The sequence below is a fragment of the Rhinoraja longicauda genome, chromosome 19 (assembly GCF_053455715.1).
Source record: "Rhinoraja longicauda isolate Sanriku21f chromosome 19, sRhiLon1.1, whole genome shotgun sequence".
Classification (NCBI taxonomy): Eukaryota; Metazoa; Chordata; class Chondrichthyes; order Rajiformes; family Arhynchobatidae; genus Rhinoraja; species Rhinoraja longicauda.
Window position 1 is genome coordinate 27,773,984 of NC_135971.1, and position 18,546 is coordinate 27,792,529.

General features: G+C 51.8%; 1 protein-coding gene across 1 annotated transcript in view; it reads left to right on the forward strand.

Annotated features, from left to right (window-relative positions):
* The window catches only part of LOC144602919 (retinoic acid receptor RXR-beta-A-like), a 65,415-nt gene that overhangs the window by 45,633 nt on the left and 1,236 nt on the right, over nucleotides 1-18,546 (forward strand). Inside the window, exons 6-7 of the mRNA XM_078416041.1 lie at nucleotides 2,017-2,094; nucleotides 14,558-14,687. Coding sequence (XP_078272167.1) covers nucleotides 2,017-2,094; nucleotides 14,558-14,687 — 208 coding nt within the window. The remainder of the gene's footprint in view (nucleotides 1-2,016; nucleotides 2,095-14,557; nucleotides 14,688-18,546) is intronic.

Sequence of the window (18,546 nt, forward strand, 5' to 3'; positions counted from 1 at the left end):
TGTGTGTACACTTGCACACCCACATGCCTGCATGCTTATACACAAACTTGCACATCCACATGCCTGCTGGCACACTGCACGCCCACTTGCACACCCACACGCCTGCTGGCACACTGCATGCCCACTTGCACACCCACACACCTGCTGGCACACTGCACGCCCACTTGCACACCCACACGCCAGCTGGCACACTGCACGCCCACTTGCACACCCACGCATCTGCTGGCACACTGCACGCCCATTTGCACACCCACGCGCCAGCTGGCACAATGCACGCCCACTTGCACACCCACACGCCAGCTGGCTCAATGCACGCCCGCTTGCACACCCACAAGCTGGCACACTGCACGCCCACTTGCACACCCACACGCCTGCTGGCACACTGCACGCCCACTTGCACACCCACACATCTGCTGGCACACTGCACGCCCACTTGCACACCCACACGCCTGCTGGCACACTGCACACACGTGCATTCACACCACATTGTGAATGCACTGTGAACATACTCTTGTAACATTCTCAGCGTTTACACATTAATTTGTGTGATATTCAGAAGTGTTCACAACTTTTGCCAAGTAGCCTTGCCACTCATGTGGCCTCCTGGGGTTTCGTTTAGTTCAGAGATACAGCGCGGAAACAGGCCCTTCAGCCCATCGAGTCTGCATCTACCAGCGCTCCCCGCACACTCACACTACATGACACATACTAGGGACAGTTTACACTTATTCCTAGCCAATTAACCTGTAATCCTGTACGTACAAATCCCTGTACGTACAGACAAGCAGCCGGAGTCAGGATGGAACCGGGGTCTGTGGCGCTGTGAGGCACCAACTCTATCGTTGTGCCACCCTGGGGGGGTGTGATCCTCCTTCCCTTGTTTGAGGGGTGTCTCCACCACACCCTGCCCCCCCAATCTGCAGCAGCAGAAGGACCCTAGACTGTGGTCGTCCGCCACAGAGCCTTGGCGTTGGCTGCACCAAGCTTCAGCATGTGGCCGCTGACTTTCCTCAATTCCACCTCACCGGAGGCAGCTTCGCTGGCGATCGCTCGGCCGTGCCCGCCTTGCAGCTGTGCCGTGCCCGCCTTGCAGCGGTGCCCACCGCTCTGACGGAGGCGTCGGCCGGACCCGGCGCTGTACAAAGGCAGTGTTTTCTTGTTGAAGTGAAGTATGCCAGTTGTGAATATGCTGCCCTCCTCCCGCCAGCTCGCCCTGATCACACCACGATGTTCATGTTTACAAGTTGTAAGTGCAGGGCGGTCACGGTGGCGCAGCGGTAGAGTTGCCGCCTTACAGCGAATGCATCGCCTGAGACCCGGGTTCCATCCCGACTACGGGTGCTGTCCGTACGGAGTTTGTACGTTCCCCCGTGACCTGCGTGCGTTTTCTCCGAGGTCTTCGGTTTCCTCCCACACCCCAAAGACGGGCAGGTTTGTAGGTCAATTGGCTTGGTAAATGCAACAAAAAAAACATTGTCCCTCGTGGGTGTAGGATAGTGTTAAGTGTGCGGGGATCGCTGGTCGGCGCGGTCTCGGTGGGCCGAAGGGCCTGTTTCCGCGCTGTGTCTCTAAACTAAACTAAAAACTAAAGCTGAATTTGGCCGTTCGGCCCATCAAGCTCGCTCCCACATTCAATCATGGCTGATCTATCTTTCCTTCTCAACCCCATTCTCCTGCCTTCTCCCCATAACCCCTGACACACGTACTAATGAAGAATATCTCAACCTTAAAAATATCCGCTGCCTTGGCCTCTGCAGCCACCTGTGGCAACAGATTCACCACCCTCTGACCAGAGCTACCCCATCTCACCTCCTTACTAAAGGCACGTCCTTTGTTTCTGAGGCTGCGGCCTCTGGTCCTCATCTCGGTGTGGGGGAACGGGTTGAACGGGGTCCAAGGAGAGGTTCCCATGTCCCCCCCTGTCCCCCTCCCCTCCCCAGCGCGCGGGGTCCCGGTCGGCTCTTGTGTTAACCCCAGTTTCCGTGCTACTCCTAACTTGCGTCTCTCTGCCATCAGATGGACGCCATCTCCCGAGTACTGGCTGACGCTGAACCCCAAGCCACCGTCATTCGCCGCGTGATCACAGCCGTCAAAGTAACTCCCTCTCTTTGTGGGGTCTTCCAGCCAGCCGGGGGGAGGGGGGCAGTGTGGGGGGAGGGGGCAGCAGGGGGTGAGGGACGGTGGCACAGACCACCCCACCCCCCCCCACCCACCCCGCTACCGACGGATCTGTGCCCACGGTTAACGCCAGGGCCCCGGGCAGGGTGCTGGGGGTCCAAGATGGCCGCTGCTTCCACCCCTCCCACACCTCACGTTGCCCCTCTCCCCTCCCACACCACTCATGTTATGCCCCTCTTCCCTCCCACACCAGTGACGTTATGCCCCCTCCCACACCAGTGAAGTTATGCCCCTCTCCCCTCCCACACCTCACGTTGCCCCTCTCCCCTCCCACACCAGTGAAGTTATGCCCCTCTCCCCTCCCACACCAGTGACGTTATGCCCCTCTCCCCTCCCACACCAGTGAAGTTATGCCCCTGTCCCCTCCCACACCAGTGACGTTATGCCCCTCTCCCCTCCCACACCAGTGACGTTATGCCCCCTCCCCTCCCACACCAGTGAAGTTATGCCCCCTCCCCTCCCACACCAGTGAAGTTATGCCCCCTCCCACACCACTCATGTTATACCCGTCTCCCCTCCCACACCAGTGAAGTTATGCCCCTCCACTGCCATTCATTGCCCCCTGCCCTGCCAGTTGTTGCCCCCTCCCCTCCAACATCAGTCATGTTGCTGCCTCCCCTCCCCAGTGAATTTAACCCCCTCCCTGCCATTCCTGTTACCCCGCCCCCTGCCAGTAACGCCCCCTTCCCCTGCCAGTAAAGTTGCCCCATCCCCTCCCACACCAGTCAAATTGGCCCCCCGCCCCCCTACCATTTTTGTTGCCCCCCCCACCATTTTCTGTTTTGCCCCCCCCCCCCTCCCTCGCAAGTCAAGGAGCTCCTCCTCTGCCAGTAATGTTGCCACTTATCCTCAAACACCAGTAAAGTTGCCCCTAGCCCTGCCATTCAGGTTACCCCCCCCTCCTTCAGTAGTCATATCCCCCCCACCCCACCCCGCCAGTAAAGTTGCCCCTAGCCCTGCCATTCAGGTTACCCCCCCTTCACTAGTCATATTTCCCCCCCATCCCACCCCGCCACTAAAGTTGCCCCCCTCCCCTTACATAAGTTTCCACCCTCCTCCCACACCAGTGAAGATGCCCCCCACCTGTCATTTCCCCCCAACCCCCCCCTGCCCCCCCCTCCCCGTCATGCAGTGTGGGGTTCAGACTGATCAAGGTGTTCACGTGCACAGACTGTGGACAGTTATCAGTGAGCTGCAGCAAGCAGTGAGGAAGGCATTGGGCAGTGCTGTTTATGATCAGTCTGGATGAGGAGGAATGTCTTCAGTCACAGGGTGGTGAATCTGTGGAATTCCCAGCCACACACGGCTGTGGAGGCCAAGTCAGTGGGTATTTGTAAGGCAGAGGTGGATAGGTTCTTGATCATTACGGGTGTCAGAGGTTGTGGGCAGAAGGCAGGGGAGTGGGGTTAGGAAGGAGAGATAGACCAGCCATGATTGAATGGAGGAGTAGACTTGATGGGCCGAATGGCCTAATTCTGCTCCATTCACTTCCGAACTTATGATCCAGCCTCTACTTTGCAATGGGAATTATTTATGGAGGAGATACAGGTTTGTGAAAGTTTGGGGAAATGAGGACCAGTGGAAATTAGTACAAAAGAGAGGCTTTTGGTTCTGGGCAGATCAGCCATGAGCAGATGGAACCCAGGGCAAGCTCCAGGGGCTCAATCAGGCTTACGTTTATTATTGTCACCTGTACCAAAGTGCAGACAAAACCTCTGGAAACCTGGAACTGCAGGCAGTGGTCAATACAAAAAAAGGACACAAAGTGCTGGAGTAACTCAGCGGGTCAGGCAGCATCTGTGGAGAACATGGATAGGTGACGTTTCACAGAGTGCTGGAGTAACTCAGCGGGTCAGGCAGCATCTGTGGAGGGCATGGATAGGTGACGTTTCACAGAGTGCTGGAGTAACTCAGCGGGTCAGGCAGCATCTGTGGAGGGCATGGATAGGTGACGTTTCACAGAGTGCTGGAGTAACTCAGTGGGTCAGGCAGCATCTGTGGAGAACATGGATAGGTGACGTTTCACAGAGTGCTGGAGTAACTCAGCGGGTCAGGCAGCATCTGTGGAGAACATGGATAGGTGACGTTTCACAGAGTGCTGGAGTAACTCAGCGAGTCAGGCAGCATCTGTGGAGAACATGGATAGGTGACGTTTCACAGAGTGCCACTACTACAATCAGCTTGAGGAAGGGTCCCGTCCCAAATGTTCTCGAGAGATGTGCCTGACCCACTGAGTTACTCCAGCACTTTGTGTCTTTGTTGTATTAACCAGCACCTGGAGTTCCTTATGTCTACATTGCATTTATCTGGTTGTCTTGTTGGAATTTAGTATGCTTCCACAAGATCAAATCTCATGTAACTCTAGAGTAGGGGCTCAGTCTGTTCCATCTCTGCTCAGGGGCACCGGTACTCTTTGTTACACTCCACTCACAAGTACATCCCCCTTTAGGTGAGGATACCACTGTGGCACGGTGGCACGGCAGGTAGAGCAACTGACTCATAGCGCCAGAAACCCGCGTTCCATCCTGACATTGGCTGCTGTCTGTCTGTCTCTCTGGCGTTTGCACGTCCTCCCTGTGACATCCAAAGACGTGCGGGTCTCCCACATCCCAAAGACGTGTGGGTTTGTAGGTTAATTGGCTCTCTAAAATGCACCTGGTGTGTGGGGAGTGGATGCGAAAGTGGGACAACGTAGAACCTGTATGAACAGGTTGGTGTGGGCTCGATGGGCCAAAGGGCCTGTAGAGATGCTGTATCTCTAAACCAAACTTAGAACTATTGTGAACAGAGATCGATGGGTGGCGTGGGCTTGATGGGCCGAAGGGCCTGTAGAGATGCTGTATCTCTAAACTAAACTTAGAACTATTGTGAACGGGAGATCGATGGGTGGCGTGGGCTTGATGGGCCGAAGGGCCTGTAGAGATGCTGTATCTCTAAACTAAACTTAGAACTATTGTGAACGGGAGATCGATGGGAGGCATGGGCTCGATGGGCCGAAGAGCCTGTTTCTATGCTGTTTCTAGGCGGCTCAACCGTGGCTAACGAGGGAAATCAAGGATAGTGTTAAACCTGAGGAAAAGGCATATCAATTGGCCAGAGGAAACAGCAAACCGGAGGTCTGGGAGAAATTTAGCACTCAACAAAGGAGGACGCGGGTTAATTAAGAGTGGGGAAAAGAGCACGAGAAAGCTTGTGGGGAATATAAAAACAGATATGTAAAAAGGAAAAGATTAGTGAAGACCAATGTAGGTCCCTTACAATCAGAGACAGGTGGATTTATAATGGGAAATAACGAAATGGCAGACCAGTTAAACACGTACTTTGGTTTTGTCCTCACGACGGAAGACACAAACAATCTCCCAGAAATACTAGGGGTCAGAGGATCTAGTGGGAGGAACTGAAGGGAATCCACATTAGTCAGGAAATGGTATCAGGTAAACTGATGGGACTAAAGGCAGATAAATCCCCAGGGCCTGATGGTCTGCATCCCAGGGTACTCAAGGAGGTGGCCCTAGAAATCGTGGACGCACTGGTGATCATTTTCCAATGTTCTCTCGACTTTGGATCAATTCCTGTGGACTGGAGGGAAGCCAATGTAACTCCACTTTTTAAGAAAGGAGGGAGAGAGAAAATGGGGAATTATAGATCAGTGGTGGGGAAGATGCTTGAGTCGATTATTAAAGATGTTTTAGCAGTGCATTTGGAAAGCAGTGACAGGATCGGTCAAAGTCGGCATGGATTGATGAAGGGGAAATCATGCTTGACTAATCTTCTGGAATTGTTTGAGGATGTAACAAGTAGAATGGATAAGGGCGAGCCAGTGGATGTGGTGTATCTGGACTTTCAAGAAGCCTTTGACAAGGTCCCACACAAGAGATTAGTGGGCAAAATTAGAGCACACGGTATTGGGGGTAGGGTATTGACATGGATAGAGAACTGGTTGGCAGACAGGAAGCAAAGAGTAGGAATTAAAGGGTCGTTTTCAGAATGGCAGGCAGTGACTAGTGGGGTGCCGCAAGACTCGGTGCTGGGACCCCAGTTATTTACAATATATATTAACGATTTAGACGAGGGAATTAAACTATTTCCAAGTTTGCGGATGGCACAAAGCTGGGTGGCAGTGTGAGCTGCGAGGAGGATGCTATGAGGCTGCAGGGCGACTTGGATAGGTTGGGTGAGTGGGCAGATGCAGTATAATGTGGATAAATGTGAGTGGCAAGACCAGGAAGGCAGATCATTATCTGAATGGTGTCAGATTAGGAAAACGGGAGTTGCAACGAGACCTGGGTGTGCTTGTACATCAGTCACTGAATGTAAGCATGCAGGTACAGCAGGCAGTGAAGAAAGCCAATGGAATGTTGGCCTTCATTGAGAGAGGATTTGGGTTGAGGAGCAAGGAGGTCCTTCAGCAGTTGTACAGGGGCCTGGTGAGACCGCACTAATCTCTGCCTGCACATAGAAAATAAGTGCAGGAGGAGGCCATTTGGCCCTTCGACCCAGCACAGCATGATCCATATTACTAGTTGCTATTGAGGGCGTGCAGCGTAGGTTCACTAGATTAATTCCCGGAATGGCGGGACTGTCATATGTTGAAAGACTGGAGCGACTAGGCTTGTGTACACTGGAATTTAGAAGGATGAGAGGGGATCTTATCGAAACGTATAAGATTATTAAGGGTTTGGACACGTTAGAGGCAGGAAACATGTTCCCAATGTTGGGGGAATCCAGAACAAGGGGCCACAGTTTAAGAATAAGGGGTAGGCCATTTAGAACGGAGATGAGGAAAAACTTTTTCAGTCAGAGAGTTGTGAATCTGTGGAATTCTCTACCTCAGAAGGCAGTGGAGGCCAATTCTCTGAATGCATTCAAGAGAGAGCTAGATAGAGCTCTTAAGGATAGCGGAGTCAGGGGTATGGGGAGAAGGCAGGAACGGGGTACTGATTGAGAATGATCAGCCATGATCACATTGAATGGCGGTGCATACTCGAAGGGCCGAATGGCCTCCTGCTGTACCTATTGTCTATTGTCTATTACACCATTGCCAGCATATCTTAAATACTATGGTATCTGCCTTCACCACCACCCTGGCAGCGTGTTACAGGCACCCACCACCCTCTGTGTGAAATAAACTTGCCCCACATATCTCCATTAAACTTTGCACCCTTCACCTTAATGCCATGGCCTCTTGTCTTTGACATTCCCATGCTGGGAAAAAGGTTCTGACTGTCTACCACATGTAGGGGAAAAAATGCAGATGCTGGTTTAAATCGAAGGTAGACACAAAATGCTGGAGTAACTCAGCGGGTCAGGCAGCATCTCTGGAGATAAGGAATGGGTGGCATATCGGGTTTAGACCCTTCAGACTTTTGTGTCTACCATATGCATGCCTCTTATCATCATTTTATATACTTTATCAGGTCTCCTGCTAACGCAAATCTTGCTTGATCAGTTCTTGACCGATTTTCTTCAGATAAAAGGGGGCAAGTGACTGTCACCAGCCACCCATGGCTAACCATTCAAACCTGGGAGGTTGGTGCAGTTTTATAACATGCCTTGCGTGCAGCGGGCAGGGCACAGAATCTAACTTTTTTTTTTTTTTTTTTTTTAAATATAAAAGTTTTATTCCAAAGAAAAACATACAAACATACAAAGCAAAATGTGATCAAACAAAAGCCGCCTGTATCGGCAGTTTACAAAATAAACAATTATCACATTAAAATCCCGCCATCTCTGTCAAGAATACATTCAACCCCCCGCGGCGACCAGCGTTCCCGGAAGGCCTCCAGAGTCCCCATGGACACCGCGTGTTCCCTCTCCAGGGACACGCGGGCACGGACGTAGGCCCGGAACAGGGGTAGGCAGCCGAGCTCTGTGAGGCCATCGACTGCCCGCTGCCTGGACCCGCGAATGGCCATCTTGGCCAGGCCCAGGAGCAGACCGACAGGGAGACCCCCTCCTCCCTCCTGACCCTCCCCCCTCTGTACCGGGTGCCCAAACATTAAAAGCGTAGGGCTAAAATGGAGCCAAAACTTGAGCAGCCCCTTCAGATACTGGAACAGGGGCTGTAACCTCACGCACTCTATATACAAATGGTTCACGGTCTCCTCCTCACCGCAGAAGGGACAGGCGGCAGAGGAGACCGTGAACCGGCTCAAGTACCTGTTACAGGCCACAGCCTTATGCAACACTCTCCACCCCAGGTCCCCGATGTAAAGGGGGAGGACCCCCTTATAGAGAGACCTCCACTGGGGACCGCTCCCGCCGTCAGGTGGTAACACGGACCGCCAGGGCGTGTCCGGACGGAAGACGAGGGCGAGGAAGTGGAGAGTGTGCAGGAGCAGCCTGTACAAGACGCGCCTCTCCGCGTCACGGAACGGCACGCTGGGCATCTGGGAAAGGCGGCTCATATTGCGTGGGGCCGGCTCTCGGGGAGGGACCCGGGCCATGGGCCCGATGAGCAATTCCGACGGAGCGGGGGTAAGCCCGGTCAGAATCTAACCTTGGGTGCTGTCTATGTGGAGTTTGCACGTTTTCTGGTGGGGTTCCTCCCACATGCCAAAGACGTGCGGGTTTGTAAGTCGATTGGCCAACGTAAATTGCCTCTCATGTGTAGAGAGTGGATGAGAAAGTTGGAGAACATGGAGCTAGTGTGAACGGGAGATGGATGGTTGGTGTGGACTCGGTGGGCCGATCACAGGGGTTATTGCACCTACAAACCCACATGTCTTTGGGATGTGGGGGAAACCGGAGCACCCGGAGGAAACCCACGTGGTCACAGGGAGAACGTGCAAACTCCACACACAGACAGTCCCCTAGGTCAGGGTCAAACCTGGGTCTCTGGCACCGTGAGGCAGCAACTCTACCACAGCGCCACCTTCATATTGAGCAAAGAGTGATATCGTGTGGAAACAGGCCCACACTGCCCAACTTGCCTACACTGCCCACACTGCCCAACTTGCCCACACTGCCCATCTTACCCACACTGCCCATCTTACCCACACTGCCCAACTTACCCACACTGCCCATCTTACCCACACTGCCCATCTTACCCACACTGCCCAACTTGCCCACACTGCCCATCTTGCCCACACTGCCCATCTTACCCACACTGCCCAACTTGCCCACACTGCCCATCTTGCCCACACTGCCCATCTTACCCACACTGCCCATCTTACCCACACTGCCCAACTTGCCCACACTGCCCATCTTACCCACACTGCCCATCTTACCCACACTGCCCAACTTGCCCACACTGCCCAACTTGCCCACACTGCCCAACTTACCCACACTGCCCATCTTACCCACACTGCCCAACTTGCCCACACTGCCCAACTTGCCCACACTGCCCAACTTGCCCACACTGCCCATCTTGCCCACACTGCCCAACTTGCCCACACTGCCCAACTTGCCCACACTGCCCAACTTTCCCACACTGCCCAACTTGCCCACACTGCCCAACTTGCCCACACTGCCCAACTTGCCCACACTGCCCACATGTCCCAGCTACACTAGTCCCACCTGCCTGCGCTTGATCTATATCCTCCAAACTTGTCCTATCCATGTGCCAGTCTAACTGTTTCTTAAACGTTGGGATAGTCCCAGCCTCAACTACCTCCTCCGGCAGCTTGTTCCATACATCCACCACCCGTTGTGTGAAAAAGTTACCCCTTCTATTAAATCTTTTCCCCTTCACCTTGAACCTATGCCCTCTGGTCCTCGATTCCCCTACTCTGGGCAAGAGACTCTGTGCATCTACCTGATCTATTCCTCTCATGATTTTGTACACCTCTATAAGATCACCCCTCATCCTCCTGCACTCCAAGGAATAGAGACCCAGCCTACTCAACCTCTCCCTATAGCTCAGAGCCTCTAGTCCTGGCAACATCCTCGTAAATCTTCGCTGAACCCTTTCAAGCTTGACAACATCTTTCCTTTGACATGGTGCCCAGAACTGAACACAATCCTTTAATGCGGTCTCACCAACGTCTTATACAACTGCAACATGACCGCCCAACTTCTATACTCAGACTTCTATACTCCCCACTGTTATACTTTCACTCAGTATTAAAATAACTGCCAGAGGAGGTAGTTGAGGCTGGGACTATCCCAACATTCAAGAAATAGTTAGACAAGTACATGGATAGGACAGATTTGGAGGGATATGGGCCAAACACAGGCAGGTGGGACTAGTGTAGCTGGGGCATTGTTGGCCTGTGTGGGCGAGTTGGGCCGAAGGGCCTGTTTCCACACTGTATCACTCTGTGACTCTCTATGATTAACGTTCACGAGTTATAGGAGTAGAATTAGGCCGTTCGGCCCATTGAAATCCCCCTAAACCCTTGTCTGGTGTATCTGATTTGTAGTCCAGTGACTGTTGTAGTGAGTTGCTGTGGAGGTGACACTATGTCCTCCAAGTTTAGTGGATATGAGTTAAAGTTTAGGCCAAAGGTCCCCCTGAAGGGATGGGGGACAATGATGTTCTCATCTTGACACATGAACTGCAGATGCTAGACTCTTGAGTCAAACACCAAGTGCTGGAGTAACTCAGCAACAGAACATGGAAAGGTGACGTTTTGGGTCAGGCTCAAAGGACCCGACACAAAACGTCACCCATCCATGTTCTCCACAGATGCTGCCTGACCCGCTGAGTTACTCCAGCACTCTGTGAAACATCAACTAGAGAAAAAAAAAATAGGTGCAGGAGTAGGCCATTTGGCCCTTCGAGCCTGCACTGCCATTCAATATGATCATGGCTGATCATCCAGCTCAGTAACCTGTACTTGCCTTCTCTCCATACCCCCTGACCCCTTTAGCCACAAGGGCCACATCTAACTCCCTCTTAAATATAGCCAATGAACTGGCCTCAACTACCTTCTGTGGCAGAGAATTCCACAGATTCACCACTCTCTCCCCACCTCTCCCTCTCTCCCCCTCCCTCCTCTCTCCTCCTCCCTCTCTCTCTACCCCCTCCATGTTCTCCAGAGATGCTGCCTGACCCGCTGAGTTACTCCAGCACTCTGTGAAACGTCACCTATCCATGTTCTCCACAGATGCTGCCTGACCCGCTGAGTTACTCCAGCACTCTGTGAAACGTCACCTATCCATGTTCTCCACAGATGCTGCCTGACCCGCTGAGTTACTCCAGCACTCTGTGAAACGTCACCTATCCATGTTCTCCACAGATGCTGCCTGACCCGCTGAGTTACTCCAGCACTCTGTGAAACGTCACCTATCCATGTTCTCCATAGATGCTGCCTGACCCGCTGAGTTACTCCAGCCCTCTGTGAAACGTCACCTATCCATGTTCTCCACAGATGCTGCCTGACCCACTGAGTTACTCCAGCACTCTGTGAAACGTCACCTATCCATGTTCTCCACAGATGCTGCCTGACCCACTGAGTTACTCCAGCACTTTGTGTTCTCTTCTTACTGACAGTGAAGTGAGGTTGTGCAGATCCATCTCTATCCCAGAGCCAGAATCAAGGTGGGAATCAAGGCGTGCCTCAGCCTGAAGCCCCCTTGCTGCAGACAGGAGCACTGTTTGTCGGAACTCCTTCCCTTTGCAGCTAACGTTAAACAAAGGCATTGTTGGTCCTCGTAACCGACGCCATCTTGCAAAGATGCATCCTCTGCCACAGTGGTGCAGCGGGTGGAGCCGATGCCTCCGAGCACCACAGACTCTGGTTCGATCCTGTCCCCGGGTGCTGTGTGTGTGTGTGTGGAGTTTTCACTGAGGGCGTGCAGCGTAGGTTCACTGGGTTAATTCCCGGAATGGCGGGACTGTCGTATGTTGAAAGGCTGGAGCAATTAGGCTTGTATACACTGGAATTCAGAAGGATGAGGGGGGATCTTATTGAAACATATAAGATAATTAGGGGATTGGACACATTAGAGGCAGGAAACATGTTCCCAATGTTGGGGGAGTCCAGAACAAGGGGCCACAGTTTAAGAATAAGGGGTAGGCCATTTAGAACGGAGATGAGGAAGAACTTTTTCAGTCAGAGAGTGGTGAAGGTGTGGAATTCTCTGCCTCAGAAGGCAGTGGAGGCCAGTTCGTTGGATGCTTTCAAGAGAGAGCTGGATAGAGCTCTTAAGGATAGCGGAGTGAGGGGGTATGGGGAGAAGGCAGGAACGGGGTACTGATTGAGAATGATCAGCCATGATCGCATTGAATGGCGGTGCTGGCTCGAAGGGCTGAATGGCCTCCTCCTGCACCTATTGTCTATTGTCTATTGTTCTATCTGTGACGTGTGGGTTTCCTCCGGGTGCTCCGGTTTCCTCCTACATCCCAAAGACGTGCGGGTTTGTAGTTTAATTGTCCCGCTGCAAAGTGTGTAGGAAGTGGATGAGAAAGTGGGATAACATAGAACTCGTGTGATCGATGGTCGGCGTGGACTCGGTGGGCCTGTTTCCAGGCGGTATATTTCAATCAATCGTTTCGTCAATCGATCAAATTTCAGTTTAGTTTAGAGATCCAGCACGGAAACAGGCCCTTCGGCCCACCGAGTCCGCACCGACCAGCGATCCCCGCACACTAACACTATCACTATCTTACACACTGGGGACAATTTACATATACACCGAAGCCAATCAACCTACAGATCTGTGCGTACAAACTCCGTACAGACGGCACCCATAGTCAGGATGGATCCCGGGGTGTCTGGCACTGAGAGGCAGCAACTCTACCGCTGTGCCACTGTGCCACTTTGTTAGAGTCTCTGCGTCCACTTTAGAGTCTCTCAGGCCAAGTGCGCCACCCTCTGGGGGAGTCATGTTACTGTCAGCCATCAATTCAATCAAATATTTCCCCAGAAGACAACTTTACCGTTGCTGCTCCTGGTCTCACTCTAGTTTATGGCCACTCCCTCTCTGTAGGTTGACAATAGACAATAGACAATAGGTGCAGGAGGAGGCCATTCGGCCCTTCCAGCCAGCACCGCCATTCAATGTGATCATGGCTGATCATTCTCAATCAGTACCCCGTTCCTGCCTTCTCCCCATACCCCCTGACTCCGCTATCCTTAAGAGCTCTATCCAGCTCTCTCTTGAATGCATTCAGAAAATTGGCCTCCACTGCCTTCTGAGGCAGTGAATTTCACAGATTCACAACTCTCTGACTGAAAAAGTTTTTCCTCATCTCCGTTCTAAATGGCCGACCCCTTATTCTTAAACTGTGGCCCTTTGTTCTGGACTCCCCCAACATTGGGAACATGTTTCCTGCCTCTAACGTGTCCAACCCCTTAATAATCTTATATGTTTCGATAAGATCTCCTCTCGTCCTTCTAAATTCCAGTGTATACAAGCCTAGTCGCTCCAGTCTTTCAACATATGACAGTCCCGCCATTCCGGGAATTAACCTAGTAAACCTACGCTGCACGCCCTGGTGGCTGTGATTCCCATATTACAGTCCCACATTGGTGCAGTGGTACTGTGGTGCAGCGGTAAAGTTGTGCCTCACAGCGCCAGAGACCCGGGTTTGATCCCGACTCTGGCCGCTGTCTGTACGGAGTTTGTACGTTCTCCCCGTGACCTGCGTGGGTTTTCTCTGGGTGCTTAGATTTCCTCCCACACTTCAAGGACGTACAGGTTTGTAGGTTAATTGGCTTTGGTATAAATTGTAAATTGTCCCCAGTGTGTGTAGGATAGTGTTAGTGTGCGGGGATCGCTGTTTGGAGCAGATTCGGTGGGCCGAAGGGCCTGTTTCTGCTCTGTATCTCTAAAGAAAAGTTAAAAATAAACTACGTGTCAGAGACTACACTGCAAAAGACCTTTAGTAGAAAGAAGTCTCCAATAAAAGACACAAAATGCTGGAGTAACTCAACGGGTCAGGCAGCATCTCTGGAGAGAAGGAATGGGTGACGTTTCGGGTCAAGACCCTTCTTCAGAGAAGAAACGTGTAAAATTCTATAAGCTTCTTCTGAGAAGAAGCTTACAGAAACGTATAAAATTATAAATGGACTAAGTCTAAGAATAAAGTGGAGGCCATTTAAAACTGAGGTGAGAAGAAACTTTTTCACCCAGAGAATTTGTTGTGAATTTGTGTAATTCTCTGCCACAGAGGGCAGTGGAGGCCAAATCACTGGATGGATTTAAGAGAGAGTTAGATAGAGCTCTTAAGGATAGCGGAGTGAGGGGGTATAGGGAGAAGGCAGGCACGGGTTACTGATTGTGGATGATCAGCCATGATCACATTGAATGGCGTTGCTGGCTGGATGGGCCGAATGGCCTCCTGCACCTATTTTCTATGTTTCTGTGTTTAAGAAACAGGGGTGTTGAAGGAGAGGAGGTTCATTGGGTGTAAGCTGAGCTGGGATGTGTGGTGATGCTGCTGGTGCTCGGAGGCACTATGTGACCGGTGACTCTCTCTCTCTCCCCACAGCCCAACGACCCGGTGACCAACATCTGCCAGGCAGCGGACAAGCAGCTCTTCACCCTGGTGGAATGGGCAAAGCGCATCCCTCACTTCTCCGACCTGCTACTGGACGACCAGGTCATCCTCCTGAGGGCAGGTGAGGAGCTGCGTGACAGGGGTGGGGGCGGCTCGACTCAAACTGTCCATGTTCTCCACAGATGCTGCCTGACCCACTGGGTTACTCCAGCACTCTGAAACGTCACCTATCCATGTTCTCCACAGATGCTGCCTGACCCGCTGAGTTACTCCAGCACTCTGTGAAACGTCACCTATCCATGTTCACCACAGATGCTGCCTGACCCGCTGAGTTACTCCAGCACTCTGTGAAACGTCACCTATCCATGTTCTCCACAGATGCTGCCTGACCCGCTGAGTTACTCCAGCACTCTGTGAAACGTCACCTATCCATGTTCTCCACAGATGCTGCCTGACCCGCTGAGTTACTCCAGCCCTCCCCCTGCATCAGGGCAGTCTCGCTACACAGACCGAAGGCTCTTTGCTCGCCAACTCCATGTTCTTAAGTGATCGGAGCAGAATTATGCCAATAGGCCCATTAAGTCTACGCCGCCATTCAATCATGGCTGATCCATCTCTCCCTCCTCAACCCCATTCTCCTGCCTTCTCCCCATAACCCCTGACGCCCGCACTAATCAAGAATCTGTCAATCACTGCCTTCAAAATATCCTCTGACGTGGTCTCCACAACATTCTATGGCAATGAATCCCACAGATTCACCACCCTCTGACTAAAGACATTCCTTCTCGTCTCCTTCCGAAAGAGGCATTCTTCAATTCTGAGGCTGTGCCCTCTGGTCCTAGACTCCCCCACTGGTGGAAACATCCTCTCCACATCCTCTCTATCCAGGCCACTCACTATTTGGTAAGTTTCAATGAGGTCCCCCCCTCATCCTTCTAAACTCCAGCGAGTCCAGGCCCAGTGCTGACAAACGCTCATCATAGGTTAACCCACTCATTCCTGGGATGGTTCTTGTAAACCTCCTCTGGACCCTCTCCAGAGCCAGCACATCCTTCCTCAGATACGGGGCCCAAAACTGCTCACAGTACTGCAAATGTGGCCTGACCAGCACCTTATTCATTCCCTGTGGTAGTTGCACACTTCACACTGCATCGGGAATGTGAACGCACACAAAGTACTTTGTTTAGTTTAGTTCAGAGATGCAGTGCGGAAACAGGCCTCTCGGCCCACTGAGTCTGTGCCCACCAGCGATCCCCACACACTAACACCACCCTACACACACACTAGACACAATTTACATTTATACCAAGCCAATTAACCTACAAACCTGAATGTCTTTGGAGTGTGGGAGGAAACACGTTAGAGGCAGGAAACATGTTCCCAATGTTGGGGGAGTCCAGAACCAGGGGCCACAGTTTAAGAATAAGGGGTCGGCCATTTAGAACTGAGATGAGGGAAAACCTTTTCAGTCAGAGCGTTGTGAATCTGTGGAATTCTCTGCCTCAGAAGGCAGTGGAGGCCAATTCTCTGAATGCATTCAAGAGAGAGCTAGATAGAGCTCTTAAGGATAGCGGAGTCAGGGGGTATGGGGAGAAGGCAGGAACGGGGTACTGATTGAGAATGATCAGCCATGATCACATTGAATGGCGGTGCGTACAGGCTCGAAGGGCCGAATGGCCTCCTCCTGCACCTATTGTCTATTGTCTGTTGAAACCGGAGCACCCGGAGAAAACCCACGGGGAGAAGGTACAAACTCCGTACAGAGAGTGCCTGTAGTCAGGGTCAAGCCCGGGTCTCTGGTGCTGTAAGGCAGCAACTCTACCGCTGCGCCACTGTGCCGCCAATGGAGTGACCCAGCGGGTCAGGCAGCATCTCTGGAGAAAAAGAGGATGGTGACGTTTCGGGTCAGACTGAAAGTAGAGGGGAGGAGGGAGCTGGAGGTAGGAATAGACCAGTACAAATCAGGGCCAGCGACAGATGGCAGAGTGAGGGAGGGTGGAGCCCACAATGGTCCAGTGTTGGCTGGGGAAGAGGTGGCAATGAAGGGACGTGAACAGTGGAACTAGCAGCACGACTACGGTGGGGGGGGGGGGGGGGGGGGGGGGGGGGAACGAGGGAATTAGGGAAATCAATGTTTATATCGCTGGGTTGCAAGCTGCCCAAGAGAAACATTGCTCCAGAGGTATTGTCCATCCAAGAGACTGCAGATGGTGCAGCGGTAAAGTGGTTGCCTCACGGCGCCAGAGGCCCGGTTTCCATCCTGACTACGGGTGCTGTCCGTGCGGAGTTTGTACCTTCTCCCTGCTCTCCGGGTGCTCCGGTTTCTTCCCACTCTCCAAAGAAGTACAGGTTTGTAGATTAATTGGCTCGGTATAATTGTAAATTGTCCCTGGTGTGTGTAGGGTAGTGTTAGTGTGTGGGGATCGCTGGTCGGCACGGCACAAAGGCTTCTAAACTGTATCTCTAAACTAAGATGTGCCTGATCTGCTGAGTTACCCCAGCACTTTGTGTCTGTCTTTGGTATAAACCAGTATAGAAACATAGAAAATAGGTGCAGGAGTAGGCCATTCGGCCCTTCGAGCCTGTATGCACCGCCATTCAATGTGATCATGGCTGATCATCCAGCTCAGTATCCCGTACCTGCCTTCTCTCCATACCCCCTGATCCCTTTAGCCACAAGGGCCACATCTAACTCCCTCTTAAATATAGCCAATGAACTGGCCTCAACTACCTTCTGTGGTAGAGAATTCCAAAGATTCACCACTCTCTGTGTGAAAAACAACTTTCTCATCTCGGTCCTAAAAGACTTCCCCCTTATCCTTAAGCTGTGACCCCTTGTTCTGGACTTCCCCAACATCGGGAAACAATCTTCCTGCATCAAGCCTGTCCAACCCCTTAAGAATTTTGTAAGTTTCTATAAGATCCCCCCTCAATCTTCTAAATTCCAGCGAGTACAAGCCGAGTCTATCCAGTCTTTCTTCATATGAATGTCCTGCCGTCCCAGGGATCAATCTGGTGAACCTTCTCTGTACTCCCTCTATGGCAAGAATGTCTTTCCTCAGATTAGGAGACCAAAACTGTACGCAATACTCCAGGTGCGGTCTCACCAAAAGCCCTGTACAACCTGCAGCAGAACCTCCTTGCTCCTATACTCAAATCCCCTCGCTATGAATGCCAACATACCATTCGCTTTCTTTACTGCCTGCTGCACCTGCATGCCTACTTTCAATGACTGGTGTACCACGACACCCAGGTCTCGTTGCAACCTCCCCTTCTCCTAATTCGGCCACCATTCAGATAATAGTCTGCTTTCCTGTTCTTGCCAGTGGATAACCTCACATTTATGCACATTATACTGCATCTGCCATTGCCTTTGCCCACTTACCTAACCTATCCAAGTCACTCTGCAGCCTCCTAGCATCCTCCTCACAGCTTAACACCGCCACCCAGCTTCGTGTCATCCGCAAACTTAGAGATGTTGCATTCAATCCCCTCGTCTAAATCATTATATATATTGTAAATAGCTGGGGTCCCAGCACTGAGCCTTGCGGTACCCCACTAGTCACTGCCTGCCATTCTGAAAAGGACCCGTTTATTCCTACTCTTTGCTTCCTGTCTGCCAGCCAGTTCTCTATCCACATCAATACTGAACCCACAATACCGTGTGCTTTAAGTTTGCATACTAATCTCTTATGTGGGACCTTGTTGAAAGCCTTCTGAAAGTCCAGATATAACACATCCACTGGTTCTCCCTTATCCACTCTACTAGTTACATCCTCGAAAAATTCTATAAGATTCGTCAGACATGATTTACCTTTCATAAATCCATGCTGACTTTGTCCGATGATTTCACCACTTTCCAAATGTGCTGCCATCCCATCTTAATAACTGACTCTAGCATTTTCCCCACTACCGATGTTAGGCTAACTGGTCTATAATTCCCCGTTTTCTCTCTCCCTCCCTTTTTGAAAAGTGGGGTT